We start from the raw sequence: 16,080 nt of genomic DNA on the forward strand, positions 1-16,080 counted from the left end.
TGCAGAATATACTACAGCTGTTTAAGCAACATAAAACACTAGTAAAATGGCTTGCAGTTTGCAAGTATGCCTCTCATATCAAAAAGTCTGGACTTCCTGTGTCTAAAAGTACCTGAGAAAACTAGCCAAAGTTAGTTTGAACCCAAACACTAAACCATGCTTTTCCAATGGGAGAGTTTTCCTGCAGTTTCCATGTGGGAAATCTCTGCATTTTTCAGAGATATTCAAATTTTGTGTGTGTGTGTTGTCTGAGAGATCTGTATCCTACTTGTAAAACCAGAATGTTTCTATCTTTGGTGGTTTGGTCTGGATGTTTCATGTCAGTGAGGCCCAAACAGTTTTATTTATAAAGTCAATGCAATTCTCTGTCTCTTTAGAATCAGCAATACATGTTACATTGTGCAGGGTATTGAATTTCCAATGTTGGAGCAATAAATTTCTTTTCCACAAACCACAGAAATGTGATGAACAAAAAACCTGCTGGTTTAAGACTAGATGTCTTAACAGATGTGCCATATGATTATTGTGCAATATCACATATGGTGCTCGCTTACAACTTGCCCTCCATGCACAATGTGGGGCATCTTCGCTGCTGTCAGCACTCTATCCTCCCCATATTGATTTGGTCCTCAAAGATCAAGGAAAATGTGGGTTCATGGAGGACACATTGTAAGCGAGTATAATTTATGACATTTCACAATATTGACCATGTGGCACATCTATTAAGACATCAGCCAACCTCTAGGCTTTGTGAAGCTTGAGCCAAAAAGAGAGCCTTAACTCTGGTCTTAAACTGGCAGATTATTTAACAATGACATTTTCTTTCTATACGTGTATATTAATTTTCTTCACAGGAAACAGATTATACAGATTATAGTGTTACAAAGTTCTTCAGGCCATTAGACAAAGTTTGCTGCTTTCATAAAAAGAAATTTTATGTTAGAAAAATTGTTTTCTTTCTTCAATACTAAGATTCTTCAAAAAGATAGTTAAATGAAGCTATTGTGTTCAAAGTGCTAGATTAACATAACCATGGGGCCTTTGGCCACACATGCACACACACTTACACTTGTTTATATACATATGCGTGCCACAGAGAGGCCAGTTCAACAGTTTTCATTAGATTTTTATTAGAAAAAAGCAGATCGAAATTACACTTCAATAGTATAATCTAAATATGAATGGCATCCAATCATGGAGTGGAAAAACATTCAGATCCCGATTGCCTATTATCCAAATAAATCATATTTGCAGGTTCTCTGATGTCACAAGGAATTCTGATGAATCTCTGATATTCAAGGAATGAAAGATTTATTGCAGTGAAAACAAAATCTGTAGTACAGTAGTAAGCGACTTTGCCATTAAGCATAATCTGTTAACTTAAATATAAAATGCACAAACAAATCCTTAAGACTGGTGATGGCAGACCAAACACTGGCTAACTCAAGTACATCTGAAAATAGCAAATCATATCAAAGGATATAGAAGTTAGACCTTCAATTTTCAAGCAGTAAAAAGCTGCATTAACAGGTCTAACAGCCCAAAAGACAAAATGGAAAGTAAAAAACAATGAAATGACTAAGAGTCAATTTTATTTACACTCATAATTTTGTCTTCTGCCTCAAATGTCAGACGCATTAGGGGAGGAAAATATATTGATGGACTATCACACAACTGAACACAAAATTGTTTTACTTGGTTATTTTTCCCCATTAAGGTAAAAAAATGTACATATAAATTTGATACTTCAGTATTACAAATTGTACTTCTGATATCTTTGCCTTTAAACCCTGTTTTACACGTTCCTTGTTTTAATTATTTTTCTCTTGTGATATTAAATCAGCTCCTTTTAGAATTGCTTCTTTAATACTATGGTTTAATATTAAACCTTGCAAAAATCTTAGGAATCTCCTTGACAGCATTTTCAGACGAAGTTGCTGATGTACAAGCAAACTAGATTGCGCCACTCTGCAAAAGCATTTTTTCCTGATTGTATTTCCAATGTCCATGTGTTCTACAGATTGATGATTTGTTTACAACGCCGAAAATCTTTCATCAGAGCATGCAGGTTCACAAGTGCTCGTGTAGTTCCACAGCCTTAATACCAGAACAGCTGACTCGCAGCTTTGGAAGATTTAGAAAAGTGTTCTAGTGGCCAAGAAACCTTGCAGCCTTTGCTCACTACATAATGTAGCCAATATACTTGCTGAGGTAGCCCAACCAATCCTCCTCTTAGAAATCTTTCAGAATATTTCCGGAAGGGTGACATTACGAAGCAACCATTGCTGAGAGCGGCTGCCATTGCAGTCTCTGATGCTGGGTACCTGGCTGTCTTCTTCAGTGGCTTTATCCAAGCACTGGTTACTATTCACATGCAACAGGATTAATTTCTTTGCCACAGAATGGGAGAAAGAGGGAAAAGCAGAAAAGATATTTTCAGAAAAGACATTATCCAAAAGCAGTTTTAAACAAGCAAATGTAATTAAACTTCTCCCAACTACAGTTCATCCTTTGATGGTTAGATAATTAGACACCATGGTCATACACTTAATCATACACTTAATGAGTACTTCAAGTCCTTACCTGGGGGACTGTATCTAAACTGGTCAATACTGGAGAGACCTTGACAGCCCTCAAAATCAAGGAAGCTGCTTTGAAGATTTCCATAGGGTGGGGGTGCCTAGGACTTTTTTTTTTTTTAATAGCAACTCCAGAGGAGAGCTGGTATTGTGGTAGTAAGCATGACTTGTCCCCTTAGCTAATCAGGGTCCACCCTGATTACATATGAATGAGAGTCTAGAAGTGTGAGCACTGTAAGATCCCCTCAGGGGATGGAGCCACTCTGGGAAGAGAAACAGGTTGCTCACCTGTAATTGATGATCTGGTAGTGATCCGTTGATATCCATTAGAATGGGTTCTGCGCCTGAGTGGAAGCCTCTTGGTGTCGAGTTTTTACAGCTCCTTTTGTGTGCCTGCGCACCACGCGTGACCACATGGCTATTTAAGGCGGGAGGAAGTACAGGCACCTCAGTTCCTTGGAGACCACTGAAGCAGTCGAGTAAGCAGGTAAGTTCTACTATAGCGAGGTAAGTACTACTGCGGAGGGGAAGTCCGGGAGGGTCTAATGGATATCAATGGATCACTACCAGATCATCAGTTACAAGTGAGCAACCTGTTTATCTGGGTCGTGATCCGTTGAATCCATTAGAATGGGTGTTTAGTTAGTTCCAAAAGGAGGAGGAAGCAGTAGAGTTACTGCAACACCCTTTTAAGGACACCTCTCCCAAAATTCGCCTCCGCAGCAGACCACAAGTCTATAGTGTAGTGCTTTACAAGTGGTTGCTCTGAAGACCATGTAGCAGCCTTGCAGATGTCTTGAAAAGATATGCCAGACAGGTGAGCAGGCGAAGCGCCATAAGCTCTTGTGGTATGTGCCCTGATGGTCTTTGGAGGCTGAACCTTCTGTAGAGAGTAAGCCAGACGGATGGCTTCCACAATCCAGTGTGATAGTCTCTGCCTAGACAATGCCTGTCCCTTGTTAGCTCCCTTGTAGGCGATGAATAGTCTCCTTGACGAGCGGAAGGGTTTAGTCTTTGAAAGGTAATAGAGAAGCGCTCTGCATACATCCAGGGAATGCAGGGCTTTTTCCAACGGAGTGGTAGGTGACTTAAAGCAGGTAGGTAGTGCTACGTCCTGACTGATGTGGAAGTCCATCACAATTTTGGTAAAAAGGTGAAGAAGAACTTTATCCGGTCGGAGAAGAACTTTATCCGGGTAGAAACAGGCATAAGGGACATCAATCCGAAGGGCTGTAAGCTCACTCACCCTGCAAACCGTGGTGATAGCCACTAAAAAAGCTGTTTTCAGGGATGCCAGCTTCACTGTTGTGGTACACATGGGTTCGAAGGGCGGTTCAGTTAGTGCAGAGAGGACCAGAGAGATGCTCCACTGTTCCAGAGGTTTTTGGATGGGAGGATATAGATTAGTGAGGCCTTTCAGGAAGCTCTTGCAAGGGGGATGGCATAACACTGTTTCCCCATCCCATCCTGGATGCCGAGATGAAAGCTCAGCTAAGTGGACCTTGATAGATACGTTCGATAGCTTTGCTGATTTCAGAGAGGTCAAATAAAGCAGGATCTCACGGACGGAGGCCTCAGGGAGGAAAGCATGGTGAGAAGCATATATAGCAAATCTTTTCCATTTGCTAGCATAGTTTCTTCTTGTAGATGGCTTACGCTGATTTAGCATGATTCGCTTCAGCAGTCGATCTTCCACGCTGTTAGTTGCAGGGTGAGCACTTGCGGATGTAGAAGGTGCCTGCCTTCCTGAATCAGGAGGTTTGGACAATTCGGCAGTCTCTGATAAGTCGAAGCTAGTTTGAGTAGATGTGGAAACCATGCTTGGTGGGGCCACCAAGGTGTGATCAGGGTGCACCTCACATGTCCTGTTAGTAGACATGCTATCAACCTGCTCACAAGAGGCAAAGCGGGGGACATGTAAGTCCACTGTTCCGACCAGTCCATCTGGAAAGCATCCCCCAAAGACTGAGGGTCGTGGCCAGCTCTCGAGCAGAACAGCCTGCATTTTGTGTTCCGTGCTGTAGCAAATAAGTCAACTTCCGGGTGACCCCAGAGTAGGAATATCTTGCGTAGGTATGTGTCGTTAAGCTCCCACTCGTGTCAAGTTTCCGTTGAGAATGAACAACTGAGGCCATCCTCCAGTATGTTGTCCTGGCCCCTGATGTTGGAGGACTATTGAGGTGATGCTGTTCTTGATACACCAATGCCAGATCTGAATGCTCAGGGCACACAGCGACCTGGAGACCGTTCCCCCCTGTCTGTTCAGGTAGGCGATGGAGGTAGTGTTGTCCAAGTGTAGTTGTACTACCCTCCCTCTTAGCATCGGGAGGAAGGCTTTCATGGCTTGGTAAACCGCCAGTAACTCCAGAAAGTTTATGTGGAACTGGCATTGGGACCGGGTCCAGAAACCTTGCACCACTGTGGTATTACAATGACCAAGAGAGGGATCAAAGGATTGGCTGAGGCAGACATAGTAGTTTTGATGGGCTGTCTCTGTTTAGGCAAAAAGAATACAGGAACCACAGTTGAAGCTTTCACATTTTCAACCGGCTATAGCATACAGTTGACTTGCAGGAGGCCATCAGGCCTAGCAAATGCTGTATTTGATGCGCTGTTTTTAAGGGATTGTGCTGAAACTCCTGAACCATCAGAGCGATGGTCTGTTAACATTCTTGTGGTAAGAACGCTCTCCCCACATCTCTCCCCACATCTGCATCCAGTATCGCGCCAATGTAAGGGATGGTGGATACTGGGGTTAGGTGAAACTTCTTCCAGCTGATTTGTATTTCTAGGTCTCTGAGAAGGTCCAACGTGTACTGAATCTGCAAAATTAACTCTTTTTTGTCTCTGGATGTCAGCAGCCAATCGTCCAGAAAAGGGTACAGTTTGAGGCCTTTTGTTCTTAAGTGAGCCACCACCACTGCCATGCATTTGGTAAATACACGCGGGGCAGTGCATAGCCTGAATGGGAGGACCTGGTATTGATACTGTATATCGACGTTCCCACTGTGAACCTGAGGTACTTTAGGTGGGATGGTCAAATTCCTATATGAAAATAGGCATCCTTTAAGTCTAACATCACAAGCCACCGCTCTTGATACAGCAGCGGTAAGATGTCTTGTAGTGTTGTCATCCGATACCTCTTCACCTGTGCAAACTTGTTGAGATGTCTGAGGTCCATGATCAGTCGTATCCCGCCATATCTTTTTGGGATTTGCAAATAACGGAAGTAAAACCCCTCCCATTGATTTGCCCATTGCACCGGGACTATCGCTTTCTTGTGTAGGAGCTCCTTCACTTCTTGTGACAAGGCAAGTGTTGCCTTCGTAAAGCAAAGGCCCCTGAATAACGGGCATTTCTTGAACTCTATTGCATAGCCTGATGTGACAATCTTTAAGACCCACCAGTCTGATGCTATGTGGCACCATGCTAGAGCATGACTTGCCAATCTGATGTTGTTGGCTAGTAGTACCGGCTGGCTAATGGTGTAGGGCGGGTGATCGACCTCCTTGATGTTCTGGGAGGGAGAACAAAGGTGATGAAGCAATAGAGATAGATGATGCAATGGGTTGTCCTGTATCTCAGGGTCGTTGTTTGTTGCCTTCTGCCTGCTTCCCACGTTGCGTAGGAGTATATCTACCTTTTTGTTGCCCAGGGCGTTTATTGAAGGGTTGGTAACTCTTACGGAAGTCTCAGCATTCCTGTGGTCTGTAGGACACACGGGGACGGTAGTACAATCTTTGTTTGTTAGAGTACGACGCTGATGTCAAAGAAGAGGTGAATGTTTTGGCTGTAAATTTCAATTTCTTCATTTTTTCCATTGTTGTATCAGTTTCTTCTGAGAAAAGGCCCTTCGCATCGAATGGAAGACCTTCTATCATCTTTCATATTCTATTGCAGGGCTGCTGAACGCAGCCAAGCATGATGATGGAGGGTAATTGCAGTGGTGATAGATCTGGATTCAGACTCTGCTAGGTGTTTCGCCGTGCTCAATTGCTGGCACGTGAGATCCCCCGCTTTTTGTAAAGTCTTCCGAAAACGAACTTTGAATTCTTCTGGAGACAATGTGTCAATGTCCTTCTCAGGATTCTCCCAAATACAGCAGCTGTATTTAGCCATGCAGGCTGAGTAATTAGCTACTTTGACAGAGAGGCAGAAAGTGGAGTATAATTTTCTCCCCATAATGTCCAACTTTCTACCCTCCTTATCTGCCGGAGTGGTATGCCGTTGACCTGATCTGGATGTGGTCACACAGTCAATGACCAGCAAGTTCAGGACAGGATGTTTGAATGAGTAGGTGTTATCCTGTTCATGAACTCTGTAAAGGCCCTCCAATCTCTTGGACTTTGGCATGGATGTGTGTGGAACCTGCCAAGCACATTGAGCGTCATTTGAGATGATGGGCAGTAGAGGCAGGGCTACTGGCTGTGCTGACTGGGACCAGGCCATGAAATTGAAGACTGGATCATCAATGGTCTTGACTTGTGAGGATAAATCTAATCTCAAGCGGTTGCCATCTGCTTTACATGAGAATGGTATGCTTTTAATTCCTCCGTTAGTGATACGTACGTGGGTGTAGCCACGTCCGGTGAGGGGTCAGCCTCTACCGTTTCCATGTCTGATTCAAAGTCGGAAGAGCCATGGTGGCTGTCATCTGATGCAAATTCGGAAGGAGAGTGGTGTGAGGGCCCACCGCCTAGTGACTCTATTGGCGGGGGGGGGGGTGTAGGCAAAGACAGGTCTTCTGTTTGGACCGCTATGGCAGTGACAACCCGTGTAGTTTGTGTCAATCTCATAGATGTATTTGCCATGGTTTGGGTCGAAGCATCGGAGAGCACAGGTTTTGGAACAAGGGGGGCTCTCCCCGTAGAGGGTGGGTGGAGTAGTAGACTGGTGGTAACTTGAGGCCCAGTGGTTGCAGACATGGCTCGTTGCCAAACTCGGTCCTCATCACAGTCATAGGCTAGCCCTGGTGAAGTAGCGCCTGGTAATGCTGTCTCTTTGGATGGGGATACTTTGTGATTGAATCCGCAAGTGTGCCATGGTGTTGCGGTGGAAAGTTGTGCGGCGGTCAGTAGTTGAGGGTTGGACTGTGGGAGTTCCTCCTCTGAGCGTGGAAAGCCTTGGAACGTTGAAGGAGTATGTTGAGTACAACATTGTAAGAAGTTGAGTACAACATTGTAAGAAGAGACTGAGTTTTCCCTGGATCCAAAGCCGTCCCCTCCGTATCCGAGAGGTCGGCTTCCTCTACTGCAAATGTCAGGGGAGCTCGGAATCGAGGTGTAACAGTTATAATATTCGTTGGTGTATTCAACGCTGAAGGCTGTACTCCATGTTCCGACGTCGAAGGGGACCGTATCGGGGTTGGTGCCGACTACAAATCCCATAAAGACGGTATCGGCAGCGTCAGTATTGGAGTGGACGGCACGCCTACTGGAGGTTGAGTCAATGTCAGTGCCTTCATCGACGTCGAGATCAATTCCGACATGACGTTAGAAGCACTCGATGTCGAGGTTTCTTTTGGTATCGATGCCGGCTTCAGTGTCGATAGCCCCGCTAGTTGAGCTGAAGTTTATGTCGATGCGGTCGATGTTGAGGATCGAGCTTGCTGGGTAGCCGTCGGTGCCGATGGAGAGGTCGATGTCGATGGTCTCTATATCGACACAAAGACCACTTCCTGAGCTGATTTCGGTGACGGAGTCGAGCTTGATGTCGATAATTACTGCGTTTTCACAGCGGGTTCAGCAGCAGTCGCCATTTTATCCCTCGACTTCTTCGAAGACTTATGGGCCTTCACGGGGGGCAACAGAGTTTTAGACCCTGAGCCATGCGCCTGAGGAGATTTATTTCCCGTGGAAGAAGGCGGAGTCAGAACATCGTCATAAATCGCGGCCCTCAAATGAAGCTCTCTGTTTCTCCGAGTTTGCTTAGAAAATGATTGGCAAATTTTACATGATGAGGTAACATGAGCTTCACCCAAACAGAGCAAACATAAATTATGAGCATCTTGTGAGGGGAATTTTGCTTTGCACTTCTCACAGAATTTGAAGGTCTTTTTTCCCCTCGGGGTATCCATAACTACTCACAAAAACGTAGCCGTTAGCAATCCAAGGTCAAAACCGGTAGCAGATCATCAAACAAACACTCTTAGAGAAGGCAGTCAAACATTAAGCAGTCCAGGGTCTATAGCCAGAAAACAGCGGCAAACAGAATCGTCACATAGAGAATCTTTTCCAAAAGCCAGTCCAAGGTCAGAGCCAGAGAGATACAGCAAGAATAGTAGAACTTTGTAGAGATTAAGGAACCAGAACGAAGGAGCTGCAGAAACCGAGTGAACCGATCTCCACGGTGGTCACAAAGGAACTGAGCTGCCTGCACTTCCTCTCGCCTTAAATAGCCATGAGGTCACGTTGGGCGGGGTGCAGGCGCTGAAAAGGAAATGTAAAAACTCGACACTGAGAGGCTTCCGTGCAGGCGCAGAACCCATTCTAATGGATTCAATGGATCACAACCCAGATCAGAAGGTTTCAAGTTCCCTCCCTGACTTCTCCAAGATAGGGTTGAGAGAGATTCCGGCCTGCAACCTTGGAGAAGCTGCTGCCAGTCTGTGTAGAGAATACTGAGCTAGATAGACCAATGGTCTGACTCAGTATAAGGCAGCTTCTTATGTTGCCCCGCAGAATACTTTTGAAATACTTCCCAAGATTCAAAAGCAGCTTGCAATGCAGTACATGGGGTTTTTGTTTGAAAGAAATTATTTATTTCACATATTTCTGTACCACCCAAAACCTGCATCTCTGGGCAGTTTACAATTAACATAATTTAGACATTAACTCAATTAAACAACTAAAATCATTTAAACATTAAAATCATTAACATTCAAATAATTTAAAACCTAACATTAAAAAATATTAAAACTATAAATTTAATTAAAAGCCTGTTTTAATAAACATGTCTTCAGTGCCTTTTTAAAAGATGCCAGAGATGGGGAGGCTATTATTTCAACAGAGAGTGTATTCCAAAGTCCAGGGGTAGCAACGAATAAGGCCCGTTCTCGAGTAGTTGCCAGATGAGTTGGCACCATAGTGAAGAAGACATTCGCTTAAATACCTAGGGCCTACGATGTTTAAGGCTTTATAGGTACCAGTGCCTTGCATTTTGCCCGGAAACTTATCAGCGGCCAGGGTAATTCTTTCAACAACGGAGTAATATGATCTCTCCTAGATGACCCAGAGACCAATCTGGCCGCTGCATTCTAGATCAACTGCAGTTTCTGGACTACATACATATTTGAAAGACTAGAACTATAAGAAATGAGCCATGTGATTCTCTGGACTGAGACCCACATATTTTTAGAACTAAAAATTAAAACACCCCACAAATCCAGTAGCTTGACATTTGTATTGCTGTAATAAATTGTTTAGATGAATTGACTATGTCTCTGAAGTGAAAATAAAGCAAAACATTTTCAAAAGGAGTTCACAATATCTCTTTTCCTGCTCAATTTCAATGCAGAAATTGAGACTGGGTTATGTCGGATACCCATACACTTAGAAGGCTTGTTTTGTTCTGGCACCTAAATTCCAAGCCTCTTAAATCACTCATCTTGACTTGTTGGCCCCCTGTAATGTTTCCATGGGGAAAAAATTAAAGAGGTGCACACACAGCTGGTGTAGTCTCAGTCATGTCACATCATCCTGCGTAACAAAGGATAATAAGAACATAAGAACAGCCCTGCTGTTCAGGCATAAGGCCCATCTAGTCCAGCATCCTGTTTCACACAGTGGCCCACCAGAGGCCTCTAGGGAGTCCACAGGCAAGAGGTATGTGCATTCCCTCTCTCCTTCTGTTGCTCCCCTTCACCTGGTATAGAGAGACATCATGCCTCTGAGGCTGGAGATGGCCCACAGCAAGCAGACTAGTAGCCACTGATATACCTGTCCACCATGAATCTGTCTAAGCTCCTTTTAAAGCCATCCAAGCTGGTGGCCATCACCACACCCCAAGGCAAAGAATTCCATAGATTAATTATGCGCTGTTTGAAAAAGTACTTCCTCTTGTTGGCCCTAAATTTCCTAAATCCCTCCTACCTAATGAGTACAATGATCTTCTCTTGCACCAAGGATTATGATGTAGTAAACCTTTTTCAAACGAACAGGAGGAAAAGCAGAGGGTGAGTTTGTGGGGCTGATCTCTTTCTAGGGGAGAAGCTCTATTTCTGTCTGGCGTGTGCGGGTTTTTGTGTGTGCCAGAGTTTGCCTGGGCTTGTTTCTAGCTCTCTGGTTTTCATATTCTGTTTTGCTTAGAAAGTAGGTGGAGGTAGTCGAAGGTGAATCACAGCTTTGGGAGGGGACACATTTCTGTTGAGGCTGTCTGTCTCACTTTGAAACCAACTCTGTGAAGAGGAGGAGAAGACCAGGGGAGCATTGTGAACAGGAGTTGCTAAGAGGTTACAAAGGAGTTTTTCATAGAGTTTAGCAGGGAACTGGGCGGGGAGGTCAAAAGAGATCATCCCTCTTGATCACAAAGGAGCCCAAAACACACGGCCCCCTTTACATTTAATCAGAGAGAGTTTAAAGACTTTAATTAGCTGATGACTTCAGCTAAGACCCGGTTTTCAAATAACAATCCCTATATAATCTAAGTACCAACCAAGACTAGTTATGAAGGCAGAAAGCCAGCAAGGGAGGAGGCACTTCCCAGTGTATCTACATGCATATAATGTTTGCATGTACAAGTTCTTTGCATCTGTCTTCATGGCAGAGGATAATGAGCATACATTGAGCTTCTCGGGGATGGAGAGTGAAAAACTGAGTCAAATAAAGGTGATGAGATGATGTTTTAGTCTTGAAAAGTTAAAAACAAAAAAATCAGTAAGGCCAGCTTCTAGCAAAAATATGTAACTTATCCCTACAATCACGTTCTGTACCAAAGGGCTGGAGAGTAGCCAAGGTAACACCTGTTTTCAAAAATGGGGAATCCAGGGAATTACAGGCCACTTAGCCTAATGTCTGTGCCAGGTAAACGGATAAAAAACATACGTTAGGATTAAGCTGTTAAACATATAGAATAGGTCTATATGTCTATATGCTGAAGGAGGACCAGCATGGGTTCTGCAAAAATATTGCCTCACCAATTGCTTGGAGTTAAACTGTTAAAGTTCCTCATCAAAGGCTCTTAAGTAAACTCAGCAGTCATGGGATAAGGGGACAGGGGATTAGTAACTGGTTGAAGGACAAGAATACATGGACAGTTTTCTGAATTGAGAGAATTAAGAAGTGGGTCCCACAGGGATCTGTGCTGGTACCAGTGCTTTTTAATTAAAACATAAATGAACTAGAAATTGAGATAAGCAGTGAAGTGGTCAAACTTGCAGACAACGCTAAACAGTTTAGGAAATGAAATCCAAAACATTGTGAGGAGTTCCAAAAGGATCTTTCCAAATTGGGTGAATGGGGGACAAAATAGCAAACGTGGTTCAGTGTAAAATTCCATGCCTAAAAATAAAAGAGGAAAGGAGATATTTTTGTGCAAAAATCTAGTTTAGTGGATCAAGAAAAACCATGGACACAGTAAGACACGTTTAGAAGAAATCTTTTAAAGGAAGATGTTTTCATCTAAAGAGTTCTTGGCAGAATTTCTTGCTTCTGAGAAGCAAATCAAATGGACAAAGAATGAAAGACTAAACTAAAGGGGGGGAAGCCGCACTTATATATCACACAATATGGGTGTTAAATTATGCTATACCAGCTTAACCCGTGCAGAGCATCTGCACACTAGTACTGGTTTGCTCCCCTCATCCCCCGCCATAGCCCCCTCACCTCTCTTGGTCGTGGCTGCAGTGTTGCTGGTGCCGATTGGCCAAGCCACAGCCCCCTAAACCCAGAGACCTCCCCCCCCATCTGATCTCCTGGGCCCTTCCTTGCTGCTGCTGCCGCCGCCATGGCCACTTGTTCCCCTCAGGACACTGACAGGAACAGGCCTGTCCTTCGCCCTTCCTTCTTTCTATCTTCATTTTCTTTCTTTCTTTCTTTCCCACTTGCTCTTCCCCTCTGTCTTTCTTTCTCTTCCTTCTTGATTTAATAGATCTTGTTCATCTTGTTTCCTCATCGAATTCACATAGTGGCAGCCTCCTTCTCTTGAAGGAGCTCTTTCCTCCCTCGCCACCCCTCTCTTTGCAGACCCCAGCCAGCCAACTAGCCAGCCATCTCTCTCTCCTTCCCTACAATCAAGCACACCTTCCAATTGGTAACAGTTGCATTCCAACTGAACTTAACCATTACAGGCTCTTCCTCCCTATCTGTGTGTGGAATCCCCACTGCCCTATCACCACAGTGCTTCTGCTCTCACAGGCTCCTCCTCCCTATCTGCATATGGAATCCCCACTGTCAAATGAGAGCCAGCGTGGTGTAGTGGCTAGAGTGCTGGACTAGGACCAGGAAGACTCAAGTTCAAATCCCCATTCAGCCATGATACTTGCTGGGTGACTCTGGGCCAGTCACTTCTCTCTCAGCCTAACCTACTTCACAGGGTTGTTGTGAGGAGAAACTTAAGTATGTAGTACACCACTCTGGGCTGCTTGGAGGAAGAGCGGGATATAAAACGTAAAAATAAATAAATAAATCACCATGGTGCTTCTGTTCTGTTACTTCCAATTGGTAAAGCACCATGTGGGTGAGGCTTGCCACGTACGTCCTTAACCTATTATATAGATACTAGCTGAACCTGCACAGATCATCTGTACGCTAGGACTTTGTTGCTCTCCTTGTCCCTGCCACAATCCCTGCTTTATTGCTCTGTTAGCCACCCACTCAAACTCGCCCCATCCCACCACTCGCTCACTCATTCATCCACCCCCTCCCTCACCGCTCACTTGCTCGCTCACACACACAATCAAAAACTGGGTAGGACAAATGCCCTTCCTAGGTTTGGGAGCTGTGTGTGCTCCCAATTTTTGATTCTGTGGGTTCAAACAACTAGGTAGAAGGAAGGAGAAGTGATTGTGTGGAAGCAAAGGAGGAAGAAAAGCTAGGTAGAGCAGCTTTTCCTCTTACCTTGGTCAAATACTGAGTCTAAAAGCTGGGTAGGGCAGCTTCTATTTTCTAGTTCCAAGCAGCAGTCCCATCAGCACAGAATAATAAAATTATATGAAAACAGTCATTGTTCTGGAGACGCAGAAGTGAAAAGACTTACCATGGGATCATATTCCCAAAGCTGATTGCCTTTTAAGTGGTGGCACTTGAGCATTGTAACAGGACCACTAAGTTTGGAGACATCTAAGCATAAATCATCTGTTCGAATTTCTTTGTTGGCTGTGTATGAGAAAACCTTAATAGAAAGCAATATTAAGTTATTACAGCACTACTTCCTTTATTAAATTTGAACATTAAAACAATATTTAATATCCACGCCTGGAAAACACTAGTTAAAACCAGCAAACTCACCACATAAGATTTGTGCCATTGATTTAGGATAGGGTCATTAGGCACTTGGGAATTTCCCAGAGTTGCTAGGGCTGTTGCAGAAACTTCTTTGTACAACTAGGGCTGCTGTATTTTTCCTTTTGCACAACAGAAAGTTGTGGCACTTGGATAAGGGCAGGGTGGAGCTGATTCGCTGGCTGGGTGTGTATCTAGACACAAGAAGGATTTTTCTTTAAGGAAACGTGTATGGGGCCCTGGGGAGGAGAAGTAGCTCTTGCACAAAAAGCTTCAAATTTTCATCCTCCATGCCAAAATATACATTCTTTGGTAGTAGCACTATCCTGACAAAGGATAGTGCTACTATCCTTTGTCAAAGGACAAAGGATAGACACAGTGTGGGTTTGAGTCAGTTGGGTGCAAGTAAGCAGCCTGGAGCTGGAGATGGTTGCAACAAGAAATCTCAAGCAGAGACACTGCTAAATGCAGTGGCATAGAGCAGCTGCCAAGGTGACCTGAGGTTGTTGCTACTGCAGTGCAAGGATAAGTTGGTTGTACGGGAGGGAACTAAAATCTGGTAGTGGTGTCTTGTGTGACTGTACAAGAGATGAGACAAACAATTTGTTCTAAGGTGTTGGTATTCCTCCTCCGATTAGTGTTTTCTAGATACTTAATTCTTTGACAACAGAATACTAATGTTTATTACTTGATCTGTAAAATGTAGCTTGGCTTTAGTATATTTTGTAATCTGCTCTGTATGCAGGTTCTTTTTCTTTCCTATAGTGGCACAATTATATATTATTGCATTGTGCTCCTCATTGGAGGGCTGATTTTGTGCATGAATGGTCTTGTTTGGGGGCAGAAACTCATAAGCTATTATTAGCACCTAACTTTAACAAACAATTACTACTACTACTACAATTTCTAATAGCATTTCTAAATTGTCTTTCTATGATTTCTGATGCCAATGGTGATGTACATACTATAATAGGTATAAGCAACTTTTTAAATTCCGTATACTTTTAAAAAAAAGCATATTAAATTCTTCAGTATTTCATTAAAGATAAGGTAGTTTATTATTACTAAATAATAATATACTGCCTTTCAGCAAAAAACCTTCTCAACATGATTTACATAGGATATATAACTGTATTTAATAGCCGTATTTAATATTTAATTGATTGACTGATTACGTGCTGTCAAGTTCGTGTCGACTCTTAGCAACCACATAGATAGATTCTCTCCAGGATGATCTGTTTTCAACTTGGCCTTTAAAGTCTCTCAGTGGTGCATTCACTGCTGCCATAATCGAGTCCATCCACCTTGCTGCTGGTCGTCCTCTTCTCTTTCCTTCAACTTTCCCCAGCATTATGGACTTCTCTAGGGAGCTGGGTCTTTGCATAATGTGTCCGAAGTATGATAGTTTGAGCCTGGTGATTTGTACATCAAGCGAAAATTCTGAATTGATTTGTTCTATGACCCATTTGTTTGTTTTCCTGGGTGTCCATGGTATCCTCAAAAGTCTTCGCTAACACCAAAGTTCAAAAGTGTTAATGCTTTTTCTATCTTGCTTCTTCAAAGTCCAACTTTCGCATCCATAGAGTGTTGCGGGGAAAACCATTTCCAAATTATTCTAATCTTTGTAGGTATAGACACGTCACGGCATCTAAATATCATTTTCAAGGCCTTCACTGCGACCCTACCAAGTGCTAGTCTGGGGCATATTTCTTGACTGCTGGATCCTTTACTGTCAATGGTCAATTCTAAAAGGCAGAAGCTATCCACCTCTTCAATGTTTTCATTGTCAATTCTGAGGCTGGTTGCTGTACCCATTTCATTTCATTCTTGACATTTAGTCGTAGTCCCATTTTTTCACTGTGCTCCTTGACTTTCATTACGAAAGCTTGTGCATTGTCCACATTCTCAGTTATGAGAGTGGTGTCGTCAGCGTAGCGCAGGTTATTTATGTTTCTTCCTCCAACTTTAAAACCACACTCATCTTCTTCCAATCCAGCTTCTTTCATTTCTTCAACATATAAGTTGAATAAATAAGGAGAAAGTAGACAGCCATGTCTTACTCC

At 43.5% G+C, this 16,080-nt stretch overlaps 1 protein-coding gene across 7 annotated transcripts in view; it reads right to left on the minus strand.

Annotated features, from left to right (window-relative positions):
* Positions 1-1,105: 1,105 nt before the first annotated feature.
* Positions 1,106-16,080, minus strand: part of GALNT1 (polypeptide N-acetylgalactosaminyltransferase 1) — a 145,139-nt gene continuing 130,164 nt past the window's right edge. For 6 of the 7 annotated variants that reach the window (XM_053259942.1, XM_053259941.1, XM_053259945.1 and 3 more), the window contains 2 exons: positions 13,773-13,907; positions 1,106-2,390 (listed from right to left, as the gene is read on the minus strand). In XM_053259942.1, the coding sequence (XP_053115917.1) occupies positions 2,244-2,390; positions 13,773-13,907 (282 nt within the window). In that variant the 3' untranslated portion in view covers positions 1,106-2,243. Of the gene's footprint in view, positions 2,391-13,772; positions 13,908-14,023; positions 14,212-16,080 lie in introns of those variants that run through there. The other variant, XR_008309566.1, reaches the window with a different exon arrangement.

The sequence above is a fragment of the Hemicordylus capensis genome, chromosome 6 (genome assembly GCF_027244095.1).
Source record: "Hemicordylus capensis ecotype Gifberg chromosome 6, rHemCap1.1.pri, whole genome shotgun sequence".
Classification (NCBI taxonomy): Eukaryota; Metazoa; Chordata; class Lepidosauria; order Squamata; family Cordylidae; genus Hemicordylus; species Hemicordylus capensis.